The 23,711-nt window shown below is 29.4% G+C and overlaps 2 protein-coding genes across 2 annotated transcripts in view; both read left to right on the plus strand.

Moving 5' to 3' along the window:
• LOC114418376 overlaps positions 1-23,711 on the plus strand; it is a 236,154-nt gene that overhangs the window by 66,674 nt on the left and 145,769 nt on the right. The window lies entirely within an intron of this gene.
• LOC114418382 (probable disease resistance protein At4g27220) lies at positions 7,666-23,191 on the plus strand. The gene is made up of 7 exons (XM_028383690.1): positions 7,666-7,973; positions 8,062-8,137; positions 12,671-12,734; positions 13,021-13,189; positions 19,615-22,544; positions 22,640-22,894; positions 22,998-23,191. The coding sequence occupies exons 5-7, from the start codon at positions 19,656-19,658 to the stop codon at positions 23,082-23,084; spliced, it is 3,231 nt and encodes a 1,076-aa protein (XP_028239491.1). The 5' UTR covers positions 7,666-7,973; positions 8,062-8,137; positions 12,671-12,734; positions 13,021-13,189; positions 19,615-19,655; the 3' UTR covers positions 23,085-23,191.

A 23,711-nucleotide genomic window follows, 5' to 3' on the forward strand; every position in this document is an offset into this window, starting at 1 on the left:
ATAATAACAAATATATTAAAAATAGTTACTTTTTTTAATAATTATAAATTTACCATGAATTGCTAGTGACCGAAGTCAAACCACAGAAACAGCAACAGCTACCAAGCAAATAATGCCCACAATTCCATGGGCGTATAGTATCTTCTCTTGAAAGGCAGATAAAACATTTGAGCAATGGCATATCCACAAACAATAATAGATATCCCAACTTCAAAAAGTAAGGATGTTAGTAACTGCAAAGCTAATGCCTAGTATGGCAGCATGATCAATGGTCTGAAGAAGCCTGTGTGCATGGAGGAGCATCCTCATTAGACGCTGAACGGAAAACGGAGGCAGCAATGCCAAGAAGCTGAACAAAGGTAATGCCTAGGAGTAAATTTTAAATTAACACCAAAAAATGAGTAAATCCTAAGATATTTCACGAAATACAAAATGGTAAACTAATATAAGACTTTTGAATTTTTTTTCTATTAAAAGAAAAAAAATTATGAATTCTATTTTTTTTATTACTAGTTTGAAGTTATAAATATTTTAATTTTTTGTAAAAAAATTATTAGAAGTTATAAATTATTTATAATTTTAAAGTTATAAGTTTTTTTATTAAAAATTAAATTATTTTTCATTTTTAATTTCTAATCAATGTTTTTAATATTTTTACGAATATTAGCAAATAATATTAACTTAAATTTATTAAATAATATTAAATTCTTTATAAAAATAATTAATGTTTACGGTTATCATTAAGTAAAATAATAATTTCTTACATTATTATTAGTTAATTTTATTTGATATATTATTTTAATATTAACAATAGAAAATAATTTAGTAATAGTTAATATAAAAATAACATAATACATTAATAAAAAAGTGAATAATATAAATTAAACACAAACATAAAATTAAAAAGTAAAAATAGTATTAATCTTCAACTTACTTATATAAACATATATTACGATTATGTTGTTCAGTTTTATACAATGAATATTTCTTAGATCTATTTGAAATAGATTCATCTATCTCATTAAGTATATAATTAGTATTTGGTCTTCATGGTTCTCAATGACAACAAACACTATACTTATCATAAAACAACAATCACCAACAAATCAAATACAACAAAATGAAAAATTTTAATACACATTCAAAAGAATTCGTTATAGAATATCATCTCATTATTAAATTTTCTTAAACAAATATATATAGTAAATTTTAATATTTTTATTTAAAATTAAGTCTTTTGTATTTTTTTAATTTACAAAATAAATAATAATCCTTAATACAGGTAAGACAATATAGAAAGTATATTAAATAAAATAAAATTAAAAAATATAGAAAATATTAAATAAAAAATAATATACAAAAATATGAAAAAATTAAATAAAAAATATACAAAAATATAGAAAATATTAAATAAAACTAAAAATGAAAACTAATTTAAATTCATTAATAATTAATTTTAATAAAAAAAACTCACTACTTTTAAAATCATAAATATTTACAACTTTAGAGTAATAAATAATTTATGACTTGTAATAAAAATTAAAAAAAATAAAAATTTATGACTTTAAAGTCATAATTAGAAAAATAGAAGTTGTAAACTATTTTAGGTAGAAAAAATTCAAAAGTTATAAATTAGTTTATTCGGAAGTCATAAAATATCCTTATTATTTTCTAGATATCAATTTAAATTTGCTTTCTTCCTCTTAAATAATATATAAAATATTATTTAAGAGGAAGATGACAAAACCAAATTAAAATTAAAAAGTCAAGTCCTCCCATGAGATAACTAGTTAGAATTATTTTCTGTATGTTACTCTCATGGGAGTATTAGACACTTCACCTAACTTCTATTATAAATGGGATGGCCCCAAAAACCTGCATCACAAAGCACGATATTTTTCTCTTAACAATTTTTATACTTTGGTATGGCTTGTTAACAGTAGTATTCGAAGTTACTGTAGTGCTCTAAATATATAAAATTCAGGAATATTTGTGCAACTTTGATATTTTAATCTCTTTATTCTTTCCCTCTATAGAGTATATACGCGCGTAATAAGTCTCAAAATATGTTTGCTCAAAGACAAGATGCATATAAACCCCAAGTTCCTAATATATGTTTTTGTTAATACTAACACGGTGACACCTATTTCATTTTTTTATTATGTTCAACCAAATATTAATTATACAAACTATTTTTAAAAAATAATAGCAAATAAACTTAATTAACATCTTAATTAATATAAAATTAACTACTAATTACATAAATCAGTTAGCATAAAGTTGTTTCAACTAAATTTGTGATCCAGATAAAAAAAACGAGCTTAAAATTAAAAATAAAAAAATCTTATAATATTTGAGTATGAAAGGAGTCCTGGTGAAGCATAGAAAATTGAGGAGGCAGGGGAAGGTTAGTCAAAACATTGGAATTTCCACAGTTCAACAGACGAATTCTTGGACTTGTTGCTATGTACAGTCAAGCAACTTTAAGAAACACGGGTCACACCCACAGTAGTGCTACCTGCACAATCACGCACATTCACTATTCCTTAGTCATAAACATCATAAATAAACCAAAGCAAGGCAAAACAGAACAACACACAAACACAAAAGGTTATGTTTTAGACTTTTAGTTTAAAGGTATCCAATTCAACTATTCTGGCATGTTTTATTTTATTTTGGGTAAGTCTTGTGTTCCATCATCTTTAACCAAGGGGATGAAATAGAATGAGAGAATTTATGAATAGGTTGTGGTGTATTATTCGAAGAATAATGCTACGAATTTTCATAAAAGCGGAGTGTTGCCTACTTTGGAACCATGCACAGTGCCCTTCTCGAATTTGACATTTTTGGAAGTAAAAAATTGCAACACTGCTATATTTGTTCACATCCTCAACACCCAAAAGTTTGGGTCAACTCAAAACAATTGAGATAAGTTGGTGTGATTAAATTGAAGAGATAGTGTCTAAGGAAGGGGATGAATCACGAGAATGAGATAATATTTCAGCATCTCAATTGTTTGAAACTTAAAGAATTATCAAAGCTCAGAAGCTTCTATAAAGGGAGTTTAAGTTTCATGTCCTTGGAAGAATTGTCACTAATGAATTGCGATAGGATGGAAACTTTCGGGCAAGAGTATGTCTTTTTATTCATTATTATAATTATTTTTATAATACACCATGTCAGAAATTTAGTTTTACGAGTATGTTATGTGACAAGATTAATTTAAATTTTGAAAAGAGTTTAATTACCATATTTATAATTAAATTCAGAAAATTTCTATCTTTTGTTGTCTTTTTCATAGTCGTCATTTTATTATTATTATTATTATTAATTAACGTAACTTTTATAAATTGTTTAGGCAATGGCTCCAATATTGCAGTTAGAGGAGATTGATTCACCAAAAAGAAAAAATGGTTAGAGGAGAATGATGGCACAGAGAGTTGACGGAGATAAACATATCAAGTGGCCCAGTGCCTACAGAAAAAAAAAAAAAAGAAAAACAAAGTGGCCCAATTTTATTACATTTGTTTGTGTGTGAATAAAAAACAAATTATGCCTGTGGTCTACCTAGTTAGTGGTGAAATACACTGTTTTATTCTATTTATTATGTAATGTGTGTGATTATAAGTGATAAGCAACCATGAAGAACAAAAAATAAAGTGATGAAAATTTTTTTTAACACTAAGACTTGACAGTTGTTTTATGCACTAACAAAATAAAAAAAGTGTGTTGTAAGTTATATATGTTCTGTTTGTTTACCATTCAGTTTACCTATATTTTAAGCGTCAAAGTCTTCAATATATTTCTTAAAAAAATGTCTTCAAAATAACTCTTCAATGTAGTTGGAGTTTACCACTTTGTCCATCTCCTACACAATTAATATCTAAATATTGTTGGCTTTATCCAAGGCTAACAATGGGATTGATTATAACTCTATTGTATTAAATTGTGATAGTGATCCTGAAAATTTGATAATATATTAAAAAGTAATTTATTTATTTATTTACATACGGTGTTATTGTAGTAAGCATGACACTATTACAAAAGTCCTTTTAAAGATACTTTTCACAATAGTTCGCCGGCCTTTAAATTTTTCTTTGTGAAAAATGAATACTTTGTGGGTGTGTTTGGGTCGGAGGTGGTGATTTATGGTGTGGCTATGGAGATTGGGAAAAAAGATGATACAAGATGTCATATTAATGTAACAATTAATGTTTATAACGTAAAATTAAAAAAAAAAGGACTCAAACGAATCACTTAAATTACTAGAAAAAATTAAAACAATATATCAAAATCAAATAATTATGAAATATAATAAATAAAAAATTACATTAAATTAAAAACTTGAATAAAAATAAATAATAATTATGATTGTTTAAAATCTTTTATATTATCAATGTGCAACGTTTTTTCTCGATGAAATTTACATCATTTTCCTTCTTAATAATTAGTTATCGATGTCTCATTCCAAAGTCAGGCGCTCTCAAACTTTAACAGCCGTGAGTGTTATTGGAAAAAAAAAACCCTCAATATTAATAATGGGTATAAAAATATGTTTTTGACTCCTCTAAAAATTTTGAAATTTAGTTTTAATACTTTTAAAATTTTTTATCCTTTTAAAATGATAATGTACCACTTTTAGTTTATATAGATAGTTCTTTAAAAAGGATGAGAAATAGTTTAGACAATATGCTTTAGGATTAAAAGTGTGCATTTTAAAATTGAAGCGACGAAAAATATACTTTTTAGAGAAACCAAAATCAAATTTTAAAAATTCTTGAGAAACTAAACATATTTTACTAGTTAATAACTTGGATAGCAAAACAAAGAAAATGTGATGGTCCGATTGAATTGTTTCAAATTTCAAATAAGATAAGGCAAGGTGATCGTTGAATTGCACGTAAGTTTGTCATGATACTAGCTCAGCTGGGATCCTCTAAACCCAGCAATATTACATTCTTGTAATGAAAGTCAACAGCTCAAACAAATTTTGATGTTACGAAAATTAAATAAAATTCTAAATCCCAATTCTTTTCGAACCTAGTAATAATTAATTTCATATTTGTATTTATTGTTAGAATAATGATATATGAAAATTCATCTAATTATCATAAATACTTATTTGATATTTTTATTTATTTTTCTCTATGTCTGCTTTTTTCCTATTAAATTGTATCACTTATCATATATTTATATTTATCTTTATTCTCTCACAAAATTTCTATTAGCATATGAGGTGTCCATTAATATTTATTCTTGTTCTTATGTGTGTTCAGGATTCGGAGAATGCGCGAAATGTAGCATTGGCTTCCCTCGAATGTGACCAACAGCTACAAAATATAGGGGATGGCTTAATGCGGATGCCAAAAAGGTGCTAAATTGCACTCTTTGATTGTGGACCAGTGCCAATTTTTATCAGATGCAGTGTTACCGTTCGATTGGAAACATTGCAAGTTCGAGACTGTAATCATGTGAAAACGAAACCATATTTGGTGTGAAACGTGCAACACAAGACTTCTACAACAGGCATATGTCGACAATTGTAATTGCCATAAAAGTGTGTTTCCCGAATCAGTAGCCAAAGATCTTGTGAAACTTGAAAATCTAGTTATTGCAGAGGATAATGCAATAGTTTACGTGTTGGGATTGAGATTGGAAGAAGAAGGTGAGAATGTAAGAGCTGATACAGATTAGACTTGAATAGGTTGGGGATTCCACTTGATATATGGTGATTATAAGGGCTGCAAAATTTTGCTAACTTCAAGAAATAAAAACGTATTAACTGATAAAATGGAAGTTAAGTCAACTTTCTCTGCAGAGGAATTAGATGAAAAAGAAGCTGATCAAGTTGTTTCGGAAGGAGGCTAGAATATAGGGTGAAATGTCAAAGTCTAAACAAGAAATTGTTAATGTTCAGGATTACCTATGGCAATAGTTATAGTTGGAAGGGCATTGAATGGGTGATCAGACTAATAAAAATTAATCTAAGCTCCCGATGACTACCGAAGCATCCAAACTAACAAAAATTACATCAATAATGATCCCTTATGCTTTCAGCATTAAATGGAAAAGAATTGTTGTATTCGTGTGTCGGATACAGCCGGGATACAACTTTGATACGACTCACGTTGTTTGGATACGACTCTCATGTTTCTTTGAATATTTTAATAATATTATTGTTTAAACTTTAGTTACGATTTTTAAAATAAATAAAAAGTACAAACATAAACAAAAACACAACTTTTTGCTTTTCTCAAAACATAAACAAAAACATAACATATCATTTTCCTCTGAGCATGAAAAATCCTTTTTCGGCAATTTTGAACTTTCTTTTAGTGAGGGAGTTTATTTTTCTGGTCTCTCTCCACACAAAGCACAAACCATGCTTTTATTGAACTTAATCTTTCTGCCAACTATGATTGCTAAAACATAATCCGCATATTTGCAGTGTTTTAAGTTTTAACAACTCTCAGTATCATTTTCATAATTGCATTTTAACACCAACATATTGACTTTTTTTTAACATTCATATATAGGAATGTTATCATCATATTTTCATCGATTCCTATTATAAGGTAGTAAGGCTTAAGGTATCCTTTAATCCATTAAATATAAAAGTTATTTTTCATAAAAGATGTATCTTTATTATTTATCACTATTGTTCATAAACTAGGAATGTTACTCTTCCAAACCCTCCTCAACATCACCTCCGTGACAAGTGGTCCCCCTCATCTGACTTTGGAAGTAACCCCCCTCATGGAGAGAAGCCTCTCCTACTTCTTAAATTTATGTAATTAGTGAGAATCTCTGTATCTTTTTAACTTAATAGGATTTTTATTAATTTTTTAATAGATTAATGTTTATATATATTCATTTAAATTTATATTATTCTATTTAATTTGATCACATTTATAGATGACTTATTGTCTTAAAATATTAATTTACATGAATTATTGAAATATATTCCAACAATAAAAAAGGCTATACATGCATGCAGAATCAATACACAGCTAATGAATTAAAAATTTAGTAGATGTGAATTAATGGGATGGAATTAATGTGTTTAAGATCATGTTTGAGTGTGAAGCTGGCAATCTTCTTTCTTGTGAGAATAAAAGAAAAATTCTTTGTTAAAGACACAAATATACATTCAAACTTATATCTTTTTTATGTTTTTTAAAATCTGAGATGCCTTTGTAATTTTTAACACATGGTTACTTGATCTGGTTTTAGTAAATGTATTTTGATTTTTGATTGAACAACTATTTAATATTCTTTAATTTACTCATTAGCTCTTGACGGATCTGTTGGAGAAGAGATGTAATTGTACCTAGTACAAGAAAATCAAGATCAAAGCATGAAGACTGTGTCGAGCCACTAACTAATTCTGTGTTGGATATGCTTGAAAAGCAAGTGGATTACATCCGTTACAGGCGAAACTTTGATGAACTAGAAGTGTGTTAATTTCCTTACTTTAGGAACGATGATGACCACAAAAAGACACGGTTTTCCAATTGTTTATTTCCTTACTTAATAATGCAATGAGGACAATTGAGACAGGCTGGCAGGGATGGATCATTCATTTATAAGCTTAAACTGAAAGAATCTTTAATTTACACCCGTGAAAGAAAAAGCCAGGACCACTTCTATTCCCCATTATATCAACCTACTTCCCCACTTATTTCGTTTACGTCCTTAGCTGGGGCATCAATTTGTTTATTTAATCCCTGTACTTTTTATAAAAATGTTATTTGTGGCCCATCATGAATATATAGATAATCGCCACAATTAATAATGCAATGAAGATAAGATGACAATTGAGATAAGAGGGAATGAACCTTAAGATATTTTTACATTCCAAACACTCAAACAGGGAGGATCATTTCTGATCGAGTATGTTTTCTGGTTTCTTTCGTCATGCTCTCAGTATTCTCTTGCTCTTTAACTTGATCTTGGTTTTCTTCGGACTAGTAGTACGCCATCCATATGCTTAAATCATGTTTAGCTTGCCAACATATTTCTGCTTTCTTCCTAAATCTGCTCTTTTTTTCTCACATTCAGTTTATTGCTTAGGATTTGGAATAGTGACAAGTAAAGACAAATCACAACTCACGGTCATCCAATTCCAAGAATAGAGGTTTGTTCCTTTCTTTATAGCTTATTATATTGGCTACTTCTTTTGTTCATTTATTCAAGATTTGAAGAAATTTCACTCATAAAGATGGATATATAAAGTTCTCGTTTAGATCTTTCAACTCTCATGGCTAATTTTACCAAAAAAATAATATATTATAATTTAAGCCCCAATTTAATTTGTAGCTCTTTAACAAAATTTTGACAAAATTAATTCATTTCATTCAAATGTCCAATAATAAGCTTTACGAGGCAGCAGCTTCAAAACGAGGGGAATATTCAGAAATGAATGCTCATAAATAAATATATTTGCAGGCTAGCTTTTTGTTTCTTAGTTATCAATTTGGTCTTCAAATTATATTAAAAGGTTTAATTTGATTTCAAATTTCAGCGGCTTTTATTTATGAACAGTGGCAATTACTATATTTATTATTAGTTTAAAAAATAAAACAAATTTCATTTCTTTTTCTTCTTCACTTTTGGTTCTGTGCTTGGTTTCATCCTCGGAAGGATTTCCCAAAGCAAAGTGGTGGTGCCACGCCACAGTGGTCAACTTTTGAGTGCGTGAGGTTTGGGTGGGTTAACCCAAAGTGCCGAGTGAAGAAGAAGAAAAAATGAGAATCCTTTTATTTTTTTATATAATAATAAATATAGTGACGGAAGAAGAAGAAATGATTAAATATCGTCACTATTCATAAACAAAATCAGTTGAAATTTTTTATCTTAAGGATGCCAACCTAATTAGACGGAAAAGAGCAGATTGGTCTGTTTTGTCTATTTTAAAATAATTTGTGACTAAAGTGAATTTTTAAAAAATTTGGAACCAAATTATACCTTTTAAAAAATAATTTAGGAACCAAATTGATAATTAAGTTTTTTTAAGGATGCTCCAAACTTTTGAATTAATAGTGATGTATATTTTCATTATTTAACTATATGTTGTATAATATATAGGTTATTAGACCTACAACCGTATTCCAATTTAGGCTTTTTTTTACCTAACAGTAGGGGTGAAAATGAGTCGAACAGCTTGTTGAGGGTCTTTGACTCTGCATATGTAAGGTCAAGCTCAAGCTTTTTAAAAAGCCTGTTTAGATAAAAAGGTCAAGCTCAAACTATAAAAAAAAACTTGTTAAACTTGACAAGCCGGCTTGTTTAACTAATAATAATAATAATAATAATAATAATAATAATAATAATAACAACTTTATTTTATCAAATCTTATCTTATCCAGATTTTATTCTATCTAGATTTTATTTTATCAAGATTTTATTCCATCTAGGTTTTATTTCGTCCAGATTTTATTTCATCCAATCTTATCTTATTTTATCTAGATTTTATTTTATTTCGTTTATGGGATTGGACTTAAAATAGATTTGTGAGCTTTGGGGATGAAGACTTATATAACAGCACCAAGGTTTTAGTTTAGGGAGTTTTTTTTCGGAGAGGAGAATAATTCTAGGATTTTAGAATTCCAATTTTTATTAATGTTCATGCACACTTTTCACGTAGAATAAAATTCATTTTCTGCAATTTCGTTTCGGCTTCAATCTATAGTTTCGTTTCTACTTATTAATGGAAGGCTAAGTCTCCAGCATTGTTTGTTTTCTCTTGAGGATCAAGCACAGTTCTCTTTGAGGTTTTGTTATTACTATTGAATACTGATCAGCTTTCCTCTTCACCAATTACTTTGTATTTGTTGTTATTAATTCATGCATGCTTAGTACTTGATTAATTGTCTCTGCGCTTAATTTACATTCATGCTTAGTACTTGATTAATTGTCTCTGCGCTTAATTTACATTCATGCTTAGTACTTGATTAATTGTCTCTGCGCTTAATTTACATTCATGCTTAATGATCAATTTTGTTCATGATTAATTGGTGTATGTGTTGTTTAATCACATAATGACAGCCTTATCTTAATTTTCGCTTAGTAATTTAATTTAGGGTTGGATTAAGTGGTTGAACTGATTAAGGATAAATTCTCGTAACCTAGTATAAGAAACTTGCTTGTGAATTAAGGGGAAACATGTTTTAAGTCTGTTATTTTCTAATTCAAATCTGCTTGCTGTTTAATTTACAAAAACAAACAACCCTCAATTCGTTACTGTTTTGTTACTATCTATTGTGAACGTTTGGTTGATCATTGTTCGTTGGGAGACGACCTAGGATCACTTCCTAGATACTGGATTTTTAATGTTTATCTGATTCGGGTACGCCCTCGATCAATAGTATATAAAATATGACTTGAGTAGACAAAGATGAAATTATTGTAGATATATTTTTTAAAAAAATATTTAATATATTTATATATTCAAAAATTGGATTAAAAATTATTAATTTAACTAATAATAATTTTTGTTTGACTATATTAGTGTAAATCATCTCTAATCCATACATTTTTTAATATTATGTTCTTTTTATTTTCTTTTGATATACTTTGTGCTTTAACGACTTGAATTCAATATGATTTTGTTTATCAATTATTTTTGGATTTGTACATTACTTATACGAAATTTTATAAGTTTTTTTTAGTTAGTATTTCACTAGGTTTTAAAATAATTAATTAATCAAAGACTTCTTTAAGCAAACTTTTAAATAGGTTCGTGGGTCAAGCCAGACTTTTATGTAAGCCGAGCCGAGCCTTAAAAAAAAACCTATGACAGATAATGAACCAAGCTCAAACTTTACGTATTCAACTCAAGTCGAACTCAAACCTAGTAAAGCTTGGTTTAGCTCTTGACGGATCTGTTGGAGAAAAGAGATGTAATTGTACCTAATACAAGAAAATCAAGATCAAATTAAGCATGGAGACAGCTGTGTCGTCCGCACTACTTAGAAAGCAAGTGGATTACATCGGTTACAGGAGAAACTTTGATGAAGTAGACGAGTGTGTTAATTTCCTTACTTTAGGAACGATGATGGCCACAAAAAGACACGGTTTTCCAATTGTTTATTTCCTTACTTTAAGCATAGACTAGGCAGACTAGCAAAGAAGATGGCCCCAAGTCTGCAGAAATCTATTTTGTCTATAACACTGACCTTATGGATTTTTTGGTTCTAGAAAATCCATAATGGAAAGCATAATGGCAGCCCTTGAATATTCCACTGTGAACATTATTGGAGTGCATATGGACCAGGTTGGCTGGATAAGAGAACTTTAATCAAAGCAATTGCTGACCAGGTGGGGTGGGCCAGGTTTAAACTATCATTTTTTCTTTAAAAAACTTATGTAGACCTATATGCAAGTTTCCTTCACTATCAAAAGTTTAGATCAACTTATATAAGATTATATTCACTAGTTTCAAATTCAAATTTTAAATATATAATTATGTTAAATATTTGAATAAAAAATTTTATGATACTTGATTAGAATATAATTAATTACCTTTTTAGTAGAAAATACATTTGACCTAAAAAAACCAACTTTCCTTCTCAGAACCTGGTATGTAAATGCGTTCGATTTAGGAGCAGAAAAGGTCATAGAGAAGGACATGACAGCCCCAAAAAACACTCAGTATACAATTTTATTTGTAATTTTTGATAACTAAAAAGAAGAAGAAAAAAACTACTTCTCTGCCTTCTACTGGAGGAGACAACGTGTTTCATAATCTAGATATTTCATCACCAATTAATAATGCAATGAGGACAAAATAACAATTGAGACATGCAGAGATGGATCATTCATTTATAAAGTTAAAGAGAAAATATCTTTCATTTATAAAGTTAAAGTGAAAGCGAGGACCACTTCTGTGTTCTGTTCCCCATTATATCAACCTACTTCCCCACTTATTTCGTTTACGTCCTTAGCATGAATAGATTGTTGGAGAAATCCAGGGGAGTAAAGTTGAAGTAAACACCGGGGTGGAAGTCATTAATTAGAATCAGATATTCATTAGTCCATAAGTTCTCACTTAGGTGGATCATGAGTCATGCTTAAAGAAACTTGATAACATATTTTAACTCAAAAATTAAGGTTTAGATTTATGGATTTCTCCTCATGATTCTCAAGATAAGATTTTATCTCATACTTATAATTCGATAATTATTATAATTAATAATGCCACGAAGATAAGATGACAATTGAGATAAGAGGAAATGAACCTTTATTTATAAAGAGCTCGTTTGAATAAATTTTTTCATAAAGATTTTTAAGAGAATAAAATAAGAAAAATAAAAAAATATTTTTAAGTTAAAATTAGCTTTTACATAATTTAAAAAATCATGTTTTAAATAAGTTAATATGAATTTTTACAAATTATTTTTATACTATAAAAAAATTATGAAATAAATTATTCAAACATGGTGTAAAGATAAACTTAAGATAACTTAAACAGGGAGGATCATTTCTGATCGAGTATGTTTTCTGGTTTCTTTCGTCATGCTCTCAGTATTTTCTTGCTTTTTTACTTGATCTTTGTTTTATTCGGACTTGTAGTACGCCATCCATATCCATATCCTTAAATCATGTTTAGCTTGCCAACATATTTTATCTTTCTTCCTTAATAAACATTTGCTCTGCTCACCACATTCAGTTCATTTCTTACGATTTGGAATAGTGTCAACACAACTCACGGTCATCCAATTCCAAGAATAGAGGTTTGTTCCTTTCTTTATTTAAGATTTTAAGAAATAAATGAAAAAACGAGCCAATATAGCTTATATCAATCTAGATTGGTTCTTTTTTCATTTATTTAATATTTTAAGAAATTTCACTCATAAAGATGGATATATATATATTGTGCATGTTCAGTTCTTTCAACTCTCGTGACTTTACAACTACTAGAATGTTACCAAAAATTAATATATTATAATTTAAGCCACAATTTGTAGCTCTTTAACCAAACTTTGACAAACTGCATTTTATTCAATTGTCGAATATAAGCTTTACAAGGCAGCAGCTTCGAAACCAGAGGAATATTCAGAAAGGGAAAGCAAATGTAAGGGGGAGATAACAGAGAAGCGCATATAAAGAAGAAAAGAAATGGAAAATTGGAGTAGTTGGCGGTGAAGAATAGGAGTTTTCCTCATTCTTAGTTTGTCTCACACCAAAGGTTAGATCCTTAATACCCCTTACAATTTTACTTGCTGTGTTTTAGTTGATCCATTGCTGGAATGAATATATTTACTTGCTACCAATCTCTCTGTTCCTAGCTTTTGCTTTTCACTTAGTAGTAATGTATACTTTAGTTACTAAATTTTAGATGTGTCATGCACACATTTGATTAAATTATATAATTTTTTATATTTATATAATATTTACATTAAACTAGGTATATTGATCAAATTAATTTTCAAAATTAAGAATAAATATTAATATATATTCATTATTATTATTATTATACATTTATACATCTATAAAATATTTAGAATTTTAATAAAATAAAACTATTTTGTCAACGAAAATAAAGACTAATATATTTTTATTTGAAAAATAATTATTGGAATGAAAATATATATATTATTATTATTATATATTAAAATAAATATGTTATTATTATTATTAAAATAAATATTATTATTATTATTATAACATCTACCGGTGTTTCAGACAAGGAATGTTTCAGACAAGGAATCTAGATGGGATTGAATAGATTTTCTTTAAAATTTATCAAGTCTTTGTTAATCTGAAATTAAATTCATAACCCCTTTAAATCAAGTTTTTCACAAAAAAAACTTTTCAAACAATGTTCATTAGCATGAAAAACAATTGATTCAAAAAATAATAGTTTGGATAAAAAAATATCAATTCCAATAATAAGATTTATCACAAAACTAAGAATTAAAAAAGAAAGAATCAAAAATAAAGTTTACCTAATTAAGTTCTCCAAAGAACCTACATCCAGTTGATCTAGCTCATACTAGATCTTCAATAATTATAGAATTTGTATCATACAAATACTATACACACACAAATCTCTATACTTAAACTTTTTTCTTGAACCCTACAAAGAAAAATCCTAAGAGTTGAAATCCTATCAAATTAACATTGGAAATCCTATCCAAGATTAGATTACAACATATGAAAGAATTATTGGATTGAATACACCTTGAGTTCACAGGATAAGAAAAACCCATGATCTTGAATGCATGATACTTAAGCATGTTAATCTCTCATGAAAAAAATGCATAATCTCTTGTTGACTCTTTACAAAAGGGAAAGATAACATTCATAAAAGAGTCACAAGAAAAAGAACAAGAGTGAGTATTTATATATTTAACAAAAATAAAAAAAAATAGATTTAACAGATTATCAAAACTTGTAATTGATTATTTTGATCAAAAACCTTTTTCTACATTTCCAAAAACGAGGTTATTGATCACAAATTGAAAATCAATTATCTCAATCAACAAAGACCAACCTTAACTTAAAAAAATAATGTAATCAATTACAACATTTGGTAATTTTCAACTTCTAAAGTTACTTAAGTTTTTCGAAGCAATATAATGGACTACAAGAAAAGATAATTGATTATATTGATACACAGAGTCCCTTTTTTCTCGAAACAAACATTTTAATCGATTAGATAATGTGATAATTGATTATCCAAAGAAACCTAGATAAATTTCAACAAAAGTCTTTGAACTTGTTATAACACATTGTAATAGATTACATAAACTTGTAATCAATTATCTTATGCAGAACATAACTTGCTTGAGAGACTTATGGATCAAACAACTTAAAAAATATAAATGAGTATTCCTAAACGTGTAAAATATAAGAAAACTTATCTAAAGCACACAAGCCTAACTAACACAAAGAATATAATGCCACACACCTGTTAAACGTGTTTCGGTGTATAAAATATCAAAATCAAAACTAAAATTGAGATAAAAGAATTTTTAGTCTATTTTATCTTAACCCTTTAATTCATCAGAAAAAAGAGACATTGATTAATCTAAGGTTTGGTTGGAAGATAAGTAAAGCTTAACCAATTGGGTTGACTAAGGACGGAATTTAGATACTATCCAAATAATTCAACTTAACTTTAACATATTGATCATTTATGTTCAATCGCTTGGTTAAAGAGTCTTCAATTTACACTTATCATAATATTTATGATTTAAATAAGATTGAATTAAAAAATAGAGTATACTCACGTATATATGTAATAACTTTTATTTTAATTTTTATCCTTAATTATTAATTTTAAAAGTACATAATAAATATAATTAAAAATTAATATGAAAATTTTCTAAATTAACATTTTATCATCGAAATTATATATAAATAGAATTAATGTTGGCAATTTTTTTATTAAATGTAATTAGCTAGGAGCATTAAATAATTAAATTACATCCGACTACTATTACAAGGTTAAATAATCAATCTAATGATTAGAAAATTTCAGGTGAAATTTATTATATATGTAGAGAGGAGAGATAATATTTAATGTTATATATTATTATAAAAAGTTATTATTTCTCATGAAATATATATTAGAGTAACTAATGAGAAAATGAGCATAAGTAGTGATAAAACATTTAACATTACTACTTAAAATCAAAATTATCTAAATAAACATTTAATTATTATAATTGCATATTATATATAGTTTTATTACTTAATATGAAAATTATCAAAATTATTTTTTTAATTATCAAATTATATTCTGCCTTTATTCTTATTTATAAGAAACAAGTTATACTATTAAAAGAAATAAAGATAATATTAAATAAAATTATCGTAAGCAACATACTTTTGCATTAAATAATTTTTTTAACAATATATATAATCATTGATTATTATGAAGCTAAGGTTTCGATTGACAAACTTTTATTCAAGTATCTCTTACTATGTATTTTTTTTAATAAAAAATTATCATTTACCATCAACTAGATTTTAAATCCATGCATTGCAAAAATTTCTTTAATTTTTTTTATATTTTACTTAATACTTCTTAAAATATATATTTATCAATAAAATTATTATTTTTAAAATATTTATATTAAATTTGAGGAAGAAGATTATCTATATTCTTAATTAAGTTCATTTATAAATGTTTTGAATGTGTTTATTGCAAAAAAAATATTTTTAGAATTGTTGAATAGTGTAATTTTATTAATTAAATATGGTTGTTAATTATGTTAAAATGTTTATTTATTTATTTTTTCAAAAACAAAATGTTTGTAATCTTAGAAAAAGAAAAACGAGTTGGTTTTCTTATATAGAATTCTCGTATGAATAATACATACATTGTTACATTTGAAATGTTAGATTAGTGTTCGAGTCATGTGGTACTATTGCCTGAAACGTAGGTTTAGTGATTTTAGAACCATCTGTAATTTCTTTAAAAATATTTTCCGAATGATATTTCTTTCTCTATTTCAAATATTTCATACCATGTCCGTTAAGTTATTGAGCGTTCTTTTAATGATTTTGGTATTTAGAAAATTATTAACAGTATCCTTTTTGGAGAATGTTAATAAACTCAATTTTAAACAAACAATTAACATTTATTATTTAAAGTTATTAATATAAGAAGGATTACTATATATGTTACAAACTTTATAAGGATTATTTATGATTAAAATTATTACCGTTGTCTTTATAGGTAGAAAAGAGGATTTTTTTCACCTATATTAAGAGTATGCAAGCCATATTTATTTTTTGCAATTAGTAGGATTATATTAGTTTTTTAAACTTTAATATTAATAATAATAAAATATGCATAACGGTTAACCAACCGTACAATTATTAATTAGAATTTATAAAATATATTGAATAATATTGTTTTCAAGAAACATTCTCTCCCTATATTCACACCCCTCCTCCAAAACTCCCCATAATTCAGCCACAAAGGTTGTTCCTCTACAAATCCTCTTTGAAAAATCAGAAAGGAGTCTATGGATAGAAAGGGGTGAATTACATATAACTATGAAGAGAACCTATGAATGCGTCGCTTAGCTAGCTAGTTATAACTCTAGGGTTAGAAAAAGGGGAAAATGGAAAGACAACACATAAAATTAAAGGAATATGTTAAATAAAGGTGTATAAGCTACTTTGCATTTCCTCCAATTGTATTTTTTGACTTTCCCTATTGCAGACTCATACATGAGTGACACATGTATTGAGTATATAAGTAATGAATAAATGGGAGCACACTGATTCAATTTTTCTGTTATTCAGTTGTAACAAACTCTCTCTCTCTCTCTTCATCTTCGTGTGTGTGTGAAGTGCAGTGAAGCACTCAAGCTCCAACAGAATAGAGATGGACAAGGAGGAAATACTCACCTCCAGAAACACCTTGACATCAGCTTTGGATCCCCCATCTTTAAAGCCTTGATACTCAAAAAAGGAAAAAACATCCGTGTTGGACACTCATATATATGTCTCTGATATGTTCGAAATATATCGGAGAAGTATCTGATTTATTTTTAAAAAAAAAAATTGTAGGACTTAACTAAGATACAACTTCGATACCATTCAAAATAATTGGATACGACTTCGAATATTTTAATAGTATTATTGTTTAAACTTTAGTTAGGATTTTTAAAATAAATAAAACACTAACTTTTTCCTTTTCTCAAAATATAAACAAAAACATGACACAACATTTGCCCTTCTCTAAGCATGAAAACTGCTTTCTGAGACTTCTGGACGTTCTTCCGGGTAGTTTATTTTTCTGACAAGTGGGCCAGTTGGTCTCTCTCCACACAATGAATGCACAAACCATGCTTTTATTGAACATAATCTTTCCACCAACTGTGCTTGTTAAAACATAATTTGGATAGCTGGGGTGTTTTAAGTTTTAACAACTCTCAATATCATTTTCATAATTGCATTTTAACACCTGGCTTTTTTTTTTAACATTCATATATACATTTTTTATAAATTTTTATTAACATATTCAGGACGTATTGTATTCTTAATTTAAAAAAAAAGTATCATATCCTCCTATCCATGCCGAACATGTGTCGTATGGTACATTCCTTGTATCACATATCTAAGCTTCATAGCTCCCAATCCAGGTCATGTTATCATATTTTCATCCATTCCTAATATAAGCTAAGGTATCTATTATTAGTAAGGCCTAAGATATATTTTAATCCATTAAATATAGAAGTTAATCATAAAAGATGCCTCTTTACTATTTATCACCAATGTTCATAAATTAGGAATGTTACTCTTACAAACCCTCCTCCCTCTCAAGCATCACTCCAAAATGCCCTCTACCTCTTCCAAAACAACAACAACAATGAGAGTAGCCCAAACAGAAGTGTCGAATAATGTGCTCAAATATCTTTCTAAGAAAAATCAAAATCAAAAGGAGAATGATAGCAAGTGCCATTTTGGAGGAGACTATGATCTTCCTTAGATCAAAACAACCCATCTCACACGCCTTCGCTGCCATGCACTTTGCAGTCTTCCATAGTTCCACGCGTTGACAACCGGAGATAATGCCGTAAGAGCAACATCACCTCCGTGACAAGCGGTCCCCCTCATCAGACTTTGGAAGTAACCATCCTTCATGGAGAGAAGCCTCTCCTTCTTCTTCGCAAAGTTGTGATAGAAGGAACCTAAACTTGGGCACACTTGTTGTCAAACACATAATCGTTCATTGTATTCCTCTTCGTACTTTCTGGAACAAACAAGAATCCAAGAACTTTTACTAAATGCAACGCGATCCGATGCGGAACTATGAAAAGTGAAAGAGTGTTTATTTGTCTATCTATGTGGTTATTTGATGGCGGATCTGTGGGGTGGGGTGTGATGATTTTTATTTCTTGGATGTTGATTTCTATAGATTATATTACCTTCCCCCATGAGTTTCAATAGACTTTCATTTTTTTTTCTTGAGTTATTCATGTTCTACAAAATGAAATCACACTAAGGGGATGGAGACGTTTTGGGGGAAAATCATTGCTAATTAGTCGGAAAATGAAGTTTTATGTAGGCTGGAAAAATGGAGATAGTATGTATAATTAGTGAAAATCTCTACATTTCTTTAGTCTAATAATAAGATTTATTATTCCTTAATAGATTAATTATGATATCTGTCTTTTAAACACATATAATTTTATTTAATAATCTAACAAACTCACTTAATTAGATCACAAAAACTATAAAATAAAATTTATTAATAATAAATAAATAATAAAATAATTATCTTAAAATATTAGTACAGGTATTAAAACCTATTTCAACAATAAAAAAGGCTATACATGCAGAATTGGTACACAGGTAATGAGTTTAAAAATTCAGTAGATGTGCACCAATAGGATGAAATGTTTTTCAGATATGTCTGAGTGTGACGCTAAGCATTCTTCTTTCTTCTGGGAATAAAAGAAAAATTATTTGCTAAAGACAAAAATATACAATATACATTCAAACTTGATATCTTTTTTATGTTTTTTAACACATGGTTGCTTGATTTGGTTTTAGTAAATGTACTTTGATTTTTGATTGATCAACTATATGATATTCTTTCCTCATTAGCTTTTGACTGATCTGTTTCCACTCTTCATTTTGTTGCAGAGATGTAATTGTACCTAGTACAAGAAAATCAAGGTCAAAGCATGGACGCTGTGTCATCCGCACTACTAGAGCCAGTAACTAATTCTGTGTTGGATCTGCTTAAAAAGCAAGTGGATTACATCCGTTACAGGCGAAACTTTGATGAACTAGACGAGTGTGTTAAGCAGCTTAAACATAAAAAGGAGATAGTAGATCATCAATGTGAGGAAGCTGTCAAAAATGGACACGAAATTGAAGGTAAGGTTAGAGAATGGTTAGGGAAAGTGGGTAAATTTGAGACAGAAGTGGAGAAGTATTGGAACGATGATGGCCACAAAAAGACACGGTTTTCCAACTATTTATTTCCTTACTTTAGGCATAGACTAGGCAGACTAGCAAAGAAGATGGCAGTTGAGGGTAAAAAGATAACCGATGATTGCCCCAAGTCTGATGAAATTGCCTATCGGGTATACGTAACATCTAATGATGCCATTTTGTCTAATAATGACCTTATGGATTTTGGTTCTAGAAAATCCATAATGGAACAAATAATGGCAACACTTGTTGAAGATCCCACTGTGAAAATGATTGGAGTGTATGGACGAAGTGGGGTGGGTAAGAGCACTTTAATCAAAGCAATTGCTAAAATTGCTCGAGACAAGAAGTTGTTTAATGTGGTGGCTTTTTCAGAAATAACAGACAACCCCAATCTAAAACAAGTCCAGGAAGATATTGCTTACCCTTTGGGATTGAAATTGGAAGGAGAAGGTGAGAATGTAAGAGCTGATAATCTACGAAGGAGGTTAAAGAAAGAGAAAGAGAACACCCTTATAATCTTGGATGACCTTTGGGACAGATTAGACTTGAATAGGTTGGGAATTCCACTTGATGGTGATGTTGATGATAATGATTTAAGCAAGAAGACAAATAGTGATAATCAGGGTCCCCAAGGGCCGACAAAAGAAAAATCTCTTGGTGATTATAAGGGTTGCAAAATTTTGCTAACTTCAAGGAAACAAAATGTATTAACGGATAAAATGGAAGTTAAATTAACTTTCTGTGTAGAGGAATTAGATGAAAAAGATGCTCTGAAGTTGTTTCGGAAGGAGGCTGGAATACATGGTGAAATGTCCAAGTCTAAACAAGAAATTGTTAAGAAGTATTGTGCTGGGTTACCTATGGCAATAGTTACAGTTGGAAGGGCATTAAGAGACAAGAGCGACTCAGAGTGGGAAAAACTTAAAAACCAAGACCTGGTGGGAGTTCAGAATCCGATGGAGATTTCTGTAAAAATGAGTTATGACCATCTAGAAAATGAGGAGCTCAAGTCCATTTTCTTTCTTTGTGCTCAAATGGGTCATCAACCCCTAATTATGGACTTGGTGAAGTATTGCTTTGGTTTGGGAATACTTGAAGGGGTTTACTGGCTTGGGGAAGCTCGGGACAGAATATCTACATCAATCAAAAAGCTGAAAGACTCAGGTTTGGTGTTGGATGGAAGTTCTAGTATTCATTTCAATGTGCACGATCTGGTTCGAGATGCTGCTTTATCTATAGCACAGAACGAGCAAAATGTATTTACTTTGAGAAATGGGAAACTTAATGATTGGCCTGAACTCAAGAGGTGCACTTCTATTTCTATATGCAATAGTGATATCATTGATGAGCTTCCTAATGTTATGAACTGTCCTCAACTTAAATTTTTCCAAATTGACAATGATGATCCATCTTTAAAAATACCTGAGAGTTTTTTTAAGAGAATGAAAAAACTCAGAGTGTTAATATTGACTGGCTTTCATCTATCAAGCTTACCATCTTCAATTAAGTGCCTATCAGACCTCAGATTGCTTTGTTTGGAGCGATGCACTTTAGATGACAACTTATCCATCATAGGGAAGCTGAAAAAATTAAGAATTCTCAGCTTTTCTGGATCTCGAATTGAAAATTTGCCAGCTGAGTTGAAGGACTTGGATAAACTACAATTACTAGACATCAGCAATTGTTCAATAGTCACCATGATTCCACCTAATCTTATATCAAGGTTGACTTCGTTGGAAGAGCTGTATGTAAGAAAGTGTTTCATGGAAGTGTCGGAGGAAGGAGAGAGAAACCAAAGTCAAAATTCATTTATTTCTGAACTAAAGCATTTGCATCAATTGCAAGTGGTGGACTTAAGCATTCCATGTGCTGAATTTTTTGCAAAGGAATTGTTCTTTGACAACTTAAGTGATTACAAGATTGAGATTGGGAACTTCAAAACTCTTTCAGCTGGAGATTTCAGAATGCCTAATAAGTATGAAAATTTCAAATCTTTGGCATTGGAGCTGAAGGATGACACTGACAATATTCACTCTCAGACAGGAATAAAGTTGTTGTTTGAAACAGTTGAAAATTTGTTGTTGGGAGAGCTGAATGGTGTTCAAGATGTTATTAATGAGTTGAATTTGAATGGATTTCCACATCTGAAACACTTTTCCATCGTAAACAACCCTAGCATCAAATATATCATCAACTCAAAGGATTTGTTTTATCCTCAGGATGTTTTTCCCAAGTTGGAATCTCTATGTCTCTACGAACTAAAAGAGATAGAGATGATATACTTTAGTTCAGGTACAGAGATGATATGCTTTAGTCCATTTACAGATTGCTCGTTCACCAAATTAAAAACGATCAAGGTCGAGAAGTGTGACCAATTGAAGAATCTTTTCTCCTTTTGCATGGTTAAATTGCTTGTGAGTCTTGAAACAATTGGTGTTTCCGATTGTGGTTCTTTAGAGGAGATCATTAAAATACCTGACAATTCTAATAAGATTGAGTTTCTTAAGTTGATGTCTTTGTCACTTGAATCATTATCATCATTCACTAGTTTTTATACCACAGTAGAGGGGTCTTCTACAAACAGGGATCAGATACAAATTACTGTTATGACTCCTCCTCTTTTTGGTGAACTGGTATGATAGTGCATATTTTTCCTTTAAATTTTTTAATTAGTTTGTGACTAATTATTTTTCAGTTGTAAATATGTTAATTGTGTATGTGCTTGCAGGTTGAAATACCAAACTTAGAGAACTTGAGTTTAATCTCAATGAACAAGATCCAGAAGATATGGAGCGACCAGCCCCCGTCAAACTTCTGCTTTCAAAACTTAATAAAATTAGCTGTGAATGATTGTCATAATTTGAGATATTTGTGTTCATTGTCCGTGGCCAGCAGCTTGAGGAAACTGAAAGTCCTCTTTGTAAGAAAATGTCAAATAATGGAGAAGATTTTTAGCACAGAAGAAGGAAATAGCGCAGACAAGGTGTGTATAGGTGTAAATAAGTAAATTTTTATAGTTGACTGAATGTTATGCATTTCTGTTTAGTTTGATTACCAAATAATGGTTTGTTTTCATCAAAGTGCAGGTCTGCGTCTTTCCTAAGTTGGAGGAAATCCACCTCGACTGCATGCCTAAGTTAAGTGCTGAAGTGAGTGCTGAAGTGCATGTTTGATTACCAAATAATGGTTTGACATATGGCAAGCTGAAGTGAGTGCTGATTCCTTTTCTAGTCTCACTTCTGTGTACATTCGTAGTTGCAATAAACTAGACAAAATTTTTCCGAGTCACATGGAAGGATGGTTTGCGAGTTTGAACAGCTTGAAGGTTTCTGATTGTGAGTCAGTGGAAGTGATTTTTGAAATCAAAGATTCTCAGCAAGTAGATGCATCTGGTGGGATAGACACAAATTTGCAGGTTGTTGATGTATGGGGACTCCCAATGTTGGAGCAAGTGTGGAGCAGGGATCCAGGAGGAATTCTTAACTTCAAAAAACTGCAGAGTATAGAGATGGAAAATTGTAAAAGACTGAGGAATGTATTTCCAGCTTCTGTGGCCAAAGATGTTCCAAAGCTTGAATACATGTCGGTCAGCGGGTGTGATGGAATTGTGGAAATTGTTGCCTGTGAAGATGGATCCGAAACAAACACTGAACAATTAGTGTTTCCTGAACTAACCTACATGGCCTTATATGACCTACGAAGCATCCAGCATTTCTACAGGGGGAGACATCCTATAGAGTGTCCAAAATTGAAGAAGTTGTCAGTAGGGAAATGTAACAAGAAGCTAAAAACATTCGGAA

Source organism: Glycine soja, chromosome 7 (genome assembly GCF_004193775.1).
Source record: "Glycine soja cultivar W05 chromosome 7, ASM419377v2, whole genome shotgun sequence".
Taxonomy (NCBI): Eukaryota; Viridiplantae; Streptophyta; class Magnoliopsida; order Fabales; family Fabaceae; genus Glycine; species Glycine soja.

What these genes read in the sequence shown, in the direction of transcription:
- LOC114418382 (XM_028383690.1), top strand. Translation starts at nt 19,656, where the DNA reads ATGGACGCTGTGTCATCCGCACTACTAGAGCCAGTAACTAATTCTGTG. An exon ending in CTCCTCTTTTTGGTGAACTG is followed by an intron (nt 22,545 to 22,639) that starts GTATGATAGTGC and finishes ATGTGCTTGCAG; the next exon opens with GTTGAAATACCAAACTTAGA. An exon ending in AAGGAAATAGCGCAGACAAG is followed by an intron (nt 22,895 to 22,997) that starts GTGTGTATAGGT and finishes ATCAAAGTGCAG; the next exon opens with GTCTGCGTCTTTCCTAAGTT.